This window comes from Vombatus ursinus, unplaced genomic scaffold (genome assembly GCF_900497805.2).
Source record: "Vombatus ursinus unplaced genomic scaffold, bare-nosed wombat genome assembly UNPS02014804.1, whole genome shotgun sequence".
NCBI lineage: Eukaryota > Metazoa > Chordata > Mammalia > Diprotodontia > Vombatidae > Vombatus > Vombatus ursinus.
This window is the reverse complement of record NW_020954582.1, coordinates 10,549,557-10,561,187: the sequence shown is the minus strand read 5'-3', so window position 1 is coordinate 10,561,187 and position 11,631 is coordinate 10,549,557. Positions and strand designations below refer to the sequence as shown.

The window sequence follows — 11,631 nt, the reverse complement described above, 5'->3', positions numbered from 1 at the left end:
GTCTTAACAAGTTATCTTTGTTGAAACAAAATGTTTTTCCAAAAGTGTCTTTCTTGTACTCTGGGCTCCCACCAAACTGGTCTGGCCACCCGCTTGCTTAGACCCCCTGCACATCCCCTGGTCCCTCACTCCCAACCCTGTTTCTCTTGTTTTTTTTTTTCCCTACTCCCAGACTGCTGCCTCCCTTCTCCTCCTGCTCCCCCATACCCATTCTATGCCTGGAGTCTCTTCTCCTTGCCACCTGGGAGAATCCTCATCATCTACCGAGGTGGTTCAGATGCACCAACTCCGAAAAGCCTGCCCCCTGCCCCCTGCCCCCCTCAGACTTTCTCCCTTCTCAATTTTACTCAAACTATCTCTGTTTCTGGCTATGTTTGATGCAGCCCCTCACAGGCCGGGGCTGGTTCTTTACTTCCTTTGTATACCCAATGCTTTGCACATAAGAAGACACTTGATAAATTGGCCCAAGTAGCATTTCATCATTTTGGTTGGGGTATTTTCTCTCAGGTACCTGTATGAGATCTAAATGGCACATCCCATAGCCACAGAGCAAAGTGTGTGGTGCAGCTAGGGGGCGCCATAGTGCACAAAATGCTAACTCTGGAATCAGGAAGACTCATCTTCATGAGCTCAAATCTGGCCTCAGATGCTTACTAGCTGTGTGACCCTGGGTAAGTCACTTAACCCTGTTTGTCTCAGTTTCCTCATCTGTAAAATGAATTGGAGAAGGATATAGTAAACCCCTCCAGTATCTTTGCAAAATAAACCCCAAATGGGATCACAAAGAATCAAGACCCAACAACAATAAAAACAAAGTGCTTAAGGCATTTTCCAAGGGTAAAGGGGGATTGTTTTGGGTGTGAACCTTTTTTAGGGGTTCAAGTTTGAGGTAGCCCACTCCTGTCATCCTTTCTGCTAAGGAGGTTAATGACTGGAGGATTGCTTGAGCTCTGGAGTTCTGACCTGCAGGAGGGTTTAAGCTCATTGGGTGTCTGCACAGTTTGGCACCAACATGGTCCAAGACTCAAAGGACTTGGTCAGACATGAGTAGGTCAAGCTTGTGGGGGGATCAGTATTGGGACTGAACCAGGAGTGGCCACTGGATTTCCAGCCTAGGTCAGATAAGGAGATGATAATCTATAATGATGATAATAATAATAAGAAGAAGAAGAAGAAGAAGAAGAAGCAATCCTGTAAAAGTTGATGGAGTATTTTCCAAATTTTAGGTTGTTTTTTTTTGTAACTAATGAAATATAAAGACCACCATCTTGGCAGATTGAAAGCATGATACAGTTGTATAACATTCTTCTTCTCTAGAAGTTAACTGCACAACCACTTCCAAAGAACAACTTTATTTGCCAAAAGCACTTAGCACAGTTCCTGGCACATAACAGATGCTAAATGCTCTTTCTTTCTTTCTTTCTTTCTTTCTTTCTTTCTTTCTTTCTTTCTTTCTTTCTTTCTTTCTTTCTTTCTTTCTTTCTTTCTGTCTGTCTGTCTGTCTTCCCTTGCCTTCCAGATTAGGAAAGAGCCCCAATACTGCCAAGACCAGAGAAGAAACATGCATACATGGTGTTCTACATTCACTCAACAAACATTTAGTAAACACATATTGGGGAGTGGTAGCTTGATAGAGAGAAGAGAGAGTCAGGAAGACAGCTGGGATTCCAGCCTAGACTGATGTACACTGGTTGGATGACTGGACAAATCCCTTCAGTTTCTCAGTAATCCTTGGCAATGCTAAGATCCTCTGATAAGCTACAAATGAGTTGCCCATCAGTGAAGGAAGCTTTCAAATATGAGGAAATTCCCACATCAAGGAAGTCACAAGTCTGGACTAAAAAGGTGTGGTGTTAGGTGTTGGGATACAAATTTAGCAGAGAAATAGGCCTTGCCCTCAGTGAGCTTACATTTTGTGGGTATATAATATGGGCATGGAAAAATAAACTACCAGGTGAAGGGTACAAATGGGAGATAAAAGAATTGTGGGAAAACCAGAGTGAAGAGAACTCACTGACAGGTGGGGAGACAAGGAAGCTTCACACAGGAGGCATCCAGGAATTCTGGGAGAAGGGATTGAAGACTAAATTTTTCCTTTATTTAAAAGCTACAGAAAAAAATTGGCTTCTTCTTTGAGGTTTCTGCACTTTGGGGGTGTCTCCTGGGTTCCAAGTTTCTTCCCCCCTAATATTCAATCTGTTGCCCAGACTTGTTGTTTTCACCCCTGCTGTATCTCTCACACAGGCTCTCTTCTTTCCTGTGACACTGCCCCCCCCCACCCCCGTACAGGCCCTGATCACCTCATCCTGTCTGGATTATTGCAGTGGCTGCTGGGGGCAGGGGTCTGCCAGCCTCAAGTCTCTCCCCACTCCTGTCCATCCTCCGTTCATCCACTACAGTGATTTTCCTTAAAGCCCGGGTCTGACCACAGATCTGACCATCTCCCCACTCAATAAATTCCAGTGGCTCCTATTGTCTTCAGGATCAAATACAAAATACTCTGTTTGGCATTCAAAGCCCTTCATAACCCAGCTCTCCTTCCTGTCTTTCCAATGTTCCTCAGTCCTCTTACACACGTCCCTCTCCCATCCCCCTCCCCACCATGGTCTTTGATCAAGTGACCCCGGCTTCCTGGCTGTTCCTCCAACCAGAGATCTCATCTCTCAGCTTCCAGTATTTTCTCTGCCTGCCTCCCTCCCTCCCCCCTCCCCTCTCCTATTTCTGCCTTCCTTGGCTTCCTTCAAGTTCCAGCTAGAATCCCACATTCTATAGGAAGCCTCTTCTGATCTCTCTAAATGCTAATGAAGGCTAACGAAGGCATTTAATGCCAGTGCCTTCCCTCTGCTGATTATTTCCAATTTATCCTGTATACATCTTCTTTTAAACATAATTATTTGCATGTTGTCTCCCCCACGCAGCCCCTTGAGGACTGTCTTTTGCCTGTCTTTGTATCTCCATTACTTAGCACAGTGCCTGGTATAAAGGAAGTGCTTAATAAATATTTATTAACTGACTGATGATTCTTTTCATAAAGGGATTTATAGAATTTTTTCCTCCAGTCATCCCACCAAATGAAAAGGAACATGCCCTCCCCCTTCCCTCACCCCCTGCAGACACATACCCATTCCTTCTTCCACAGTGATAACTGTTTTTGTACCAGGTCTGTGATTTCACTGACAAAGAGAAGTCCCAGTAAGGAAACTCCTTTTACCAATGCCGATCAGTTGCTGGAGGCTTTAAGTGACCTGACTGGCCCAGGGTCAGTAGCTAGTTTGTGTCGGAGATGGGACTTAAATCCAGGTTCTCCCGTCTCTAAGGGAAGCCTGTTCTCTAGTTATTATACTATGCTCCTCTCTTAAGGTAGCCCCCTTAAGGTAGCCCCGAGGTAAATACCCACCTGCCATCCAACAAGATGCAGCAACTGATTTCACCTCTAGAAGCCCTCCAGGTGCTCTAGAAATGTTAGCTACTCTGATGAGGGTGATTGTTATTATCATTGCTGCTGCTGCTATTGGCAGAGCCTCTCACTCAGAGACATTTTGAGGGAGCCAGGATTTCACTGATTTTAAGAGGGACTGAGATATAGAAATAGAGATCTGGGCTGGGAGGTTGAAGGGCTGGATCTGAATCCTGAAGGGGCTCCTTTACTTACCATCTGCTTGTATCTGGGGGCAGGTGAATAGCCCTGTCTGGGACTTAGTTTTCTTCTCTGAAAAAGGAGGGTGTTGAAGCAGATGAACTCTGGAGGAGAGTGTCTGTCCCCCAGCTCCAAATCCTCAGATCTGCCTTTCCTATACTGCTGTTCAGCCTACTTCCTCTCTGCTCTCACCAGAGAGGACCAGTGACCAGAGGGGTAGATACGAGCTCAGCAACCCCTGCATTGCAGGGGGCCTGAGAGATCTGCTTAGATCCTAATCGCCAGAGGGAAAAGGGGCTCGCTCCCTCCCTCCCTCCCTCTCTCCCTCTCTCCCTTGCTCTGAGATCCTGCCTTGGGCCCTAAGCCAGGATCCATTTAAGGGCTACCCTGCCAAATGCAGCGAAGTCCCACGCTGTCGAGAAACACCACAACAGGACACGGGTGATTCCATGCAACGAAGAGCTTTAATAAGTCACACTTATTCATAAATCACTGCCACATGCCTCCGAAGCTACTGAGCGACACACGTACACACAAACACACACACACAAACAAGCACACAAACAGTTGGAACTTTATTTCTGAAACACCTAGCACATCTTTGGTAAGCGAATGTCATCCTCTCCACCCCTGTATCTACCAGTCCAGAGAGCACAGCTTCTTGGTTTTCTGTTTTGGGTCTTCCAGACTCAACAGCAAATTTATTCAAGGTGAATTCTGAAGATGGTGTTCGGAGAGAGTACATAGAGCATAGGCAAGTTATGGTTTTTTGATCAAACAATCAAAAATGCTTAAAAACAATATTACTCGTGGCATTATAAAAAGGGGCATTATGACATTATTCAAAATACATCCTGGCCTTCGGATTCAAATTTGTGTTTGGGTTTTTTTTTTTTTTTTTGTTGTTGCAAAGATTTTCTTCAAAGTTCAGAATACTTCGAGACAGTTAATGCTGGATGTCCTGGTGTTTTTCTTTTTTCTTTTTTTTTTTTCTTTTTAGTCAACAGAGTTATCAATCCCTCCCCCTCGAGTAAATGTTGAATTTCTTGGTCACATTTTGGTTTTTCTCTCCCCCCCAAAGGACATTTGTTCGTATCCAATTTTTTATAGCATGAACCACGAGCTGAGATTCCTCATTAAAAAAATCAATAATGCTGTGGGTGACACTTTCCAACAGGGAGGAGTCGTCCAAGCCCCTAAGACAGACACCATGCAAAGAAAGCCAGGGTCTTGATGGGCGACCCTCGGGGCTTACATAAGACAGCACTTGCCTCTCAGCCGGGCGGTTCGGGTGGGCGGCTTGGCTTTCTTGCCGTCCACCTGTAGGCACACAGGTCTCCTCTTCTCCAGGTTCAGCAGCTCCTCGAAAAGCTCCTGCACGTTGGAGTTGTTCTTGGCCGAGGTCTCCATGAAGGAGCAATTCCACTTGCTGGCCAGCGCCTCGCCCTCGCTGGCCTGCAGCTCCCTGTGGTCCTCGTCGGTCTTGTTGCCCACCAGCATGATGGGGACCTTCTGCACATCGCCTTTGATCTGGCGGATCTGCTCGTAGATGGGGACCAGGTCATCCAGGGACTGCTTGCTGGTGACGGAGTACACCAGGATGAAGGCGTGACCCTTGGAAATGGACAGCCTTTGCATGGCTGGGAATTGGTGACTACCTGTTGTATCGGTAATCTGGAGGGTGCAGACGCTCTTTTCGCAGCAGATGACTTGGCGGTAGGTGTCTTCGATGGTGGGCACGTAGGTTTCCCGGAAAGTGCCCCGGACAAATCTGAGGACCAGGGAACTCTTTCCGACTCCGGCTGCCCCAAACACCACCACACGGTAGTCGTTGCTCTGCTCAGGCATCTCGGAAGCTGGATTCGAGCTGGAGTGAGTGAGAACAGCTGCCGCCGCTGCCGCTACCCCTGCTGCTACCCGTGATCTGAGCAGGCAAGCCCGGGAGTGAGAGGATGCTGGCTGCAAGCTCAACTCGGGGGTGGGGCACGACTGGGAGGGGGGCAGCTTTGCCCACTCAGCTTCTGTGTTTACCTGGCCATTGGGGGAATCTGGGAGACGGGAAGGGAGGAGGAGAGAAACAGAGACAGGCAATTTCTCACTCAAACTTGTCCTTTCGTCTGTCCCTTGCAGAGCCCCCTCCCCCCAGAAAAAAACCGTAAAACGGCATATGAGCACATCTTTATGGCACAGGAGCCTTGGGATAGCGGGGGAATAGTTTATAAATATTATTTATGGGACTTGCCCCCTCCCCCTTCCCCAGCTTTGCAAATCTCACATGCCTAAGACTTGGTCTGGCTCTGGTCCCTGGGGTATGGGGAAGGGAGGACATCACAGTGGGGGTAGGGAGCCTAGACTATTGGGGGAAAGAATGCTAGATTTGGACTCAGAGGACCTGGATTCAGACCTCAGCTCTTCCATCAGCTGTGTGACCTTGGGCAAATTGTTCACCCTCTCTGAGCCTCAGTTTCCTCATCACAACATGGGGGGGGGGGGTTGCCACTGAATGGCTTAGGAGTTCCTACATTGATCCTAATAGCAATTTCCTATAGACAGCTTAGCTTTATCCCAGGACAGATCTCAAGACAGTCTGAACAGTCACCATCCCCTCCCTCCATCCCTGCAGCTACACACTCAGCTGAGGGTCAGCATGGCAGATTTACAAGGAGAAATTCCCTTTCCCCTTTCCTTTTCCCTCTCTACTAAACTCCTGGCCAGACAAAGCTCCCACCCTTTCTCTTCCAAATCCCACTTCCCCCAAGCCTCTACAAATCGGCTCTGCATTTCTAAGGCGCAGGCCCTGGACGGCAACCCCAGACAATCAACAAGCATTTATTAGGCGTCTTCTCTGGTTCAGACGTTGTACTAAGCACTGGGAACATAAATATAAAATTTAAAGTTCCTGCCCTCAAGAAGTGTACACTCTATTCAGGAGGGAGGGCGGTGAGATTAATCAACACCTCTGCCTCTCTCAACTTGGATAATTCCAGATCCCTCAAATCCTGAATCTGAGACTTCAGAAATGGGACCTTCTACAGCATTAAGATTCCCAGACGCAGCAAGAAGACTGGTCCGTTCGGTTCCTGTGCCATACTGTACGAGCTAGTCAAACAGCGGAAGACAGTCAACAAGCACTAATTTATTCAGCACTTTATGTCAGGCTGGTGATGCAGAGAGACAAGTACATGGTCACTGCCCTCAGGAAGCTTCTATTCCACTGGAGAAGATAAACACACAGACCAGAGGCATCAAACACGTAGCCTGCAGGCCACACCAGGCTCACAGCACTACAGAGTATAGACAGCACCAGATTAAAATGTAATTGGGAAATATTTAACAAAATAAATAAAAATGCAGTGCAACATAGATAACATTACAATTTTGAGCCAATCTTTATATAAAGATGAGTGGTCCTGATTGCTGTTTGAGTTGGACACCACTGAGGTCAATCACAAAGTACCTGGGGGCCATTTTCAGAGTAGATGGAAGGAAATCTGAAAAGGGAAGGCATGAGGGCAGGGAAATGGAAACCTTCTTAGAGCAGATGAGCTTCAGGCTGAATCTTGAAGGAAGCCAAGAGGTGGGGGACTTGGGGATGGTGACCCTAGAAAAGACACAACTAAATTCAGGACTTGGAGCCCAAAAAGACCTGGATTCAAGTTATGCCACTGTCACAGACTGGCTATGTGACCCTAGGCAAGTCACTTAACTTCTCAACCTCAGTTTCCTTGTCAGCAATAGGAGGTAAAAAGCAACACCTAGATCCCAGGGTTGTTTTGAGGATCAAATAGGAGAATATACAAAAAGTGCTTTGTAAAAATTAAAGGGCATTTGCTTGAATATGTAATTCCAGCACTTAGCAGAGTGCCTGGTACATAGTCAAGCCAACAAGCATTTATTAAGCACTTACTGTGTACCAAGCACTGTACTAAGTGCCAAGAATGTAAATATAAACAAAAAGAAAGGCAGGTCCTGCCCTCAAAGAGCTTACATTCTAGTGGGGGAAGATAACACATAACAGGAAGGCTAAAAGGGGAGGGGAAGAATAAGAAGGTTTCCACTGGTGGGCATGGTGGGAAAAGTCTGGTGAGTCAGGAGTAAAGCTGGGAAGCAATGAAGATATACCTCGCCTGAATACTTGTCTTAAAATGAACTTTCTGGAAAGAACCAACTAGAGGAAGAAGTCACAGGGGTAGAATGAATTTCCAGGGTGAAAAGTCAGTCAATAACATTTATTAAGTGCCTACTGTGTGCTGTCCTTGCTCCTAAGGAGTTCACACTCTAATGGGGGAGAGAACATACAAACAGCTATGTTCAGACAAGCTCTAGAAAGGATAAACAGTAGATAGTTATCAGAGCAAAGGCTCCACGAGGAAGAGGGATTGAGAAAGGCACCCTGTAGGAAGGAGAATTTTAGCTGGGACTTGAAGGAAGCCAGCAAAGACAGGGAGCAGAGATGAGAAGGGAGAACATTCCAGGCGTGGGGCCGGGCCAGTGAAAATACCTGGACACAAGGGGTGGAGGAACAGTCAGGAGGCCAGGTCACTGAATTGGAAGAGTGCATGGAGGGGAGGCTGGAAAGTTAGGGTGGAGCTAGGTTAAGAAGGGTTTTGAAGGTCTGAGAGAGGATTACATTTGCTCCTGAAGGGGAGAGTGACAGACTGGAGTGAGGACAGGCTTGGGGCAGAGAGACCCACCAGGAGGGCGTTGCAGTGGTCCAGACAGCAGTGGTGGAGGTTTGCACCAGGGTGTGGCAGCACCAGAGGAGAGAAGGGAGCACGTCTGAAAAATGTTGTAAAGGTGACAGATTGCATAGGGAGAGTGAGACGTAATGAGGGGGTAATGCCTGGCTGGTGAGCCTAGGGGATTGGAGGAGGGTGGTACCCCCAGCAAGAACAGGGGAGCATTTTGGGGAAAAGATCACCAATCCAACTGTGGACATGCTGTTTTAAGATGCCTGAGGGACATCCATTCCAAGATGTCTGAACTGCAGTTGGAGATGCAAGTCTGGAGAGAGGTTAAGGTTGGATAAATAGATTTGAGAACCATCAGCATAGAGATGATAATTAAATCCATTCGAGCTGATGAGATCACCAAGTGAAGCAGTATAGAGGGAGGAAAGAGGAGGGCTCAGGGTTAGTGGGCATGGGAGGGGGGAAAAGAGGAATGGAGGGATGGAGGGAGGGAGGAAGGAAAGGAGAAGAAGAGGGATGGAGAGAGGAAAGGAGGAAAAGAGGGATGGAGGGAGGGAAGAAGGAAATGAGGAAAAGAGGGATGGATGGAGGAAGGGAGGGAAGAAAAGAAGGATGGAGGGAGGGAGGAAAGGAGGAATGGAGGGATGGAAGAATGGAGGGAGGGGTGGATAGAGGGATGGAGGAATGGAGGGATGGAGGGAGGGAGGGAGGAAAGGAGGAATGGAGGAATGGAGGGAGGGATGGAGGGATGGAGGGAGGTATGAATAGAGGGATGGAGGGATGGATGGATGGAGGGAGGGAGGAAAGGAGAGATGGAGAGAGGGAGGAAGGGAGGAATGGAGGAATGGAGGTATGGAGGGATGGAAGGATGGATAGAGGGATGGATGGAGGGATGGAAGGATGGGGGGAGGAAAGGTTTGGAGAAGATGCCTGGAGAGGGATGCGGGAGGTGCAGCAGACTCCCGGCCGCCCGCTCGGAGGGTCCAGGTGAGGTTGTGTAACGTGCATCTGGAAGGGGCAGGCCGGGCTGAGCAGCAGCAGCAGCATTTTCTCCTCCTCGCTCGGCAGCACGCGTGGAGGGGCCCAGGGATGGGGAGCGAGCCATAGCCGAGCCTTGCAGACACAGCTCCCCGGCTAAACGCCCTGCCTGGCTCTGGCCAATCACGACGCGGTCCGACAGAGCCTCGCACCGTCTGGCCAATCTCGGCCCATTCCGCTTTTTTGGGGCTGGCTTCTTGTCCAATCCCCACAAGGAGGTAACCAAGTTCCGCCCACCCCCTCTCCCCGTTGCTAGGGCCGCCTGAATCCAGCCTATAGGAAGGCTCTGTGCTTCTGTTGAGCCGGGGGGGGGGGGGGGCGGCGCTACCGACGGGCCCCCCCCACGTTGGCGGTATACAATTATATAATTCTTTGGGGAGTGGGGCAGCGAGCTTGGCAACAGGGCCTTTCACGTTCAATATCGCGAGATTACCGCAGGCTCTCCAAGATAAATTATACGCCGTAGTTAGTAGGAATGTTTGCAGTGGAAGGTTTATACTGGTTTAAACTGGAATGGCGCATGCGTGTCATGCCTAGCTGGGTAGCAAGCTTGCACATGCGCCTGAGCCCTTAGCAGGCGCTTTAGTCCTGGGGAGGAGCAAGAGAGGTTCCCCCCCCCCTTCCGCCCACTCTCTCTAAGGTTATCAGAGGCAAGAATAGGAGACCCTCCCCCTGCCCTTCCTCCACCCTTTTTTCTGGGGAGGGGCAAGAACCAGAGGGACCTTCCCCTCCACTCTCCTGGGGAGGGGCAAGAATAAGAGACCCCCCCCACCCTTTCTTTTGGGGAGGGACAACGGCCAGAGGGGGATTCCCCCCCCACTCTTTCTTCCAGGGAGGGGCAAGAACCCTAGACCCCCTTATCCCTCCACCCTCTCTGTTCCCTTCCTGGTGCTAAGGACAGGCAGGCTTCTTCCACCTGGGGTGGGAAGGGGTGATCTCCTTATTCAGAAGGTCTCTGTACCCAGGACATCAAAGGGAAATCTTTTATTGAGCACCTGCCCTGGGCCCAACACAGAAGAGGAAAACCAATAAGCCAGACCCAACCACAGTCCCTGCCCTCAGGGAGCAAACAATCTAAGGGGAAACTATACAGACCAGCTCTGGACAGGATAATTGAGGACTCATCTCAGAAGGAAGACGCTGGCATAAAGGGGGAATTAGGAAGGGCTTCCTGTAGTAGGTGGGAATTTAGTTGGGTTAGACAGGAGTCAAGAGAGGAGAAGGGGGAACATTCCAGGCGTGGGGGACAGCCAGACAAAATGCCCAGAGCCAGGAGATGGAGTGTCCTGTGTGGGGGTTGTGAGGCTAGAGAAGGCTGGAAAGGGGGAGGTTGTGAAGGGTATTGGACGCCCAAGATTTTCTATTTGTGCCTAACATATGTAATTACTAACTTAGTCATTGCTTGGAGGTGATAGGGAGCCGCTGGAATTTATTGAATAGAGGGGAGGGCTGACATGGTGAGACCTTCACTTCAGAAAAATCACTTGGCAGCTGAATGGAAGAAGCACTGAGGGGGGAGACTGAGACAGGCAGACCCCCGGCAGCTATGGCCATAGTCCAGGTGTGAGATGATGAGGGCCTGCCCCAGGGGAGATTGTTTCTGTGGGCAGTCAAGGCGGGACACTGGCTGACAGCAGGGTCAGTGGTCTTGGGCTTCCAGCTGCTGTACCCAGCTTTCTTGGGCTTCCCTGCTTACTGGAGGCCAGGAGTGGACGGTTGGGATTGTGGTGACAAAGAAGTCTGCCCTCTTCTCCTTAAGGGTTGTATTAGGGGGCCAAGCTGCAGGCAGGGCCAGTGGCCTAGGAGGGTTCCTATTCTCAGTGCTCTCAGGGTTCTAGGCTGTTTCCACCAGAAGATATGTAACAGATAATATAATAATGTCTTACCTAATCACTATCCACTGTTTCGAGTTCTTTGCTACTGAAGAGCGGGGGCTATAAATAATTTGGCATTTCTGTCTTGTACTTCCTTGGAGTATATGCCCAGTGGTGGGGCAGAAGATGTGATTGGGCTAGAACCTTGTCTTGCGTAATTATAAAACTGAAATCCAGAAAAATTGGGCCAACTCTCAGCTCTTCTAAAGTTACCAGTCATCTCTTCCTTACAAAATCGAATGGCCTTTTCTCCGTCTTTGTCCTTCTCAATCTCAGCCACATTGGATACTACTGGCCACTTTCTCCTCCGTCTCTTTTCTTCCCTCCTTCCACCCCTCGCTTTTTCTCCATTCCTCCTGTTCTTCCTCCTCCATATCTGACTATTCTTTCC

At 48.9% G+C, this 11,631-nt stretch overlaps 1 protein-coding gene across 1 annotated transcript; it reads right to left on the bottom strand.

Annotated features, from left to right (window-relative positions):
• Positions 1-4,888: 4,888 nt before the first annotated feature.
• On the bottom strand, positions 4,889-5,485 carry DIRAS3 (DIRAS family GTPase 3). The gene has a single exon (XM_027874002.1). It carries the CDS (start codon positions 5,483-5,485, stop codon positions 4,889-4,891), a length of 597 nt encoding a protein of 198 aa, XP_027729803.1.
• Positions 5,486-11,631: the final 6,146 nt, after the last annotated feature.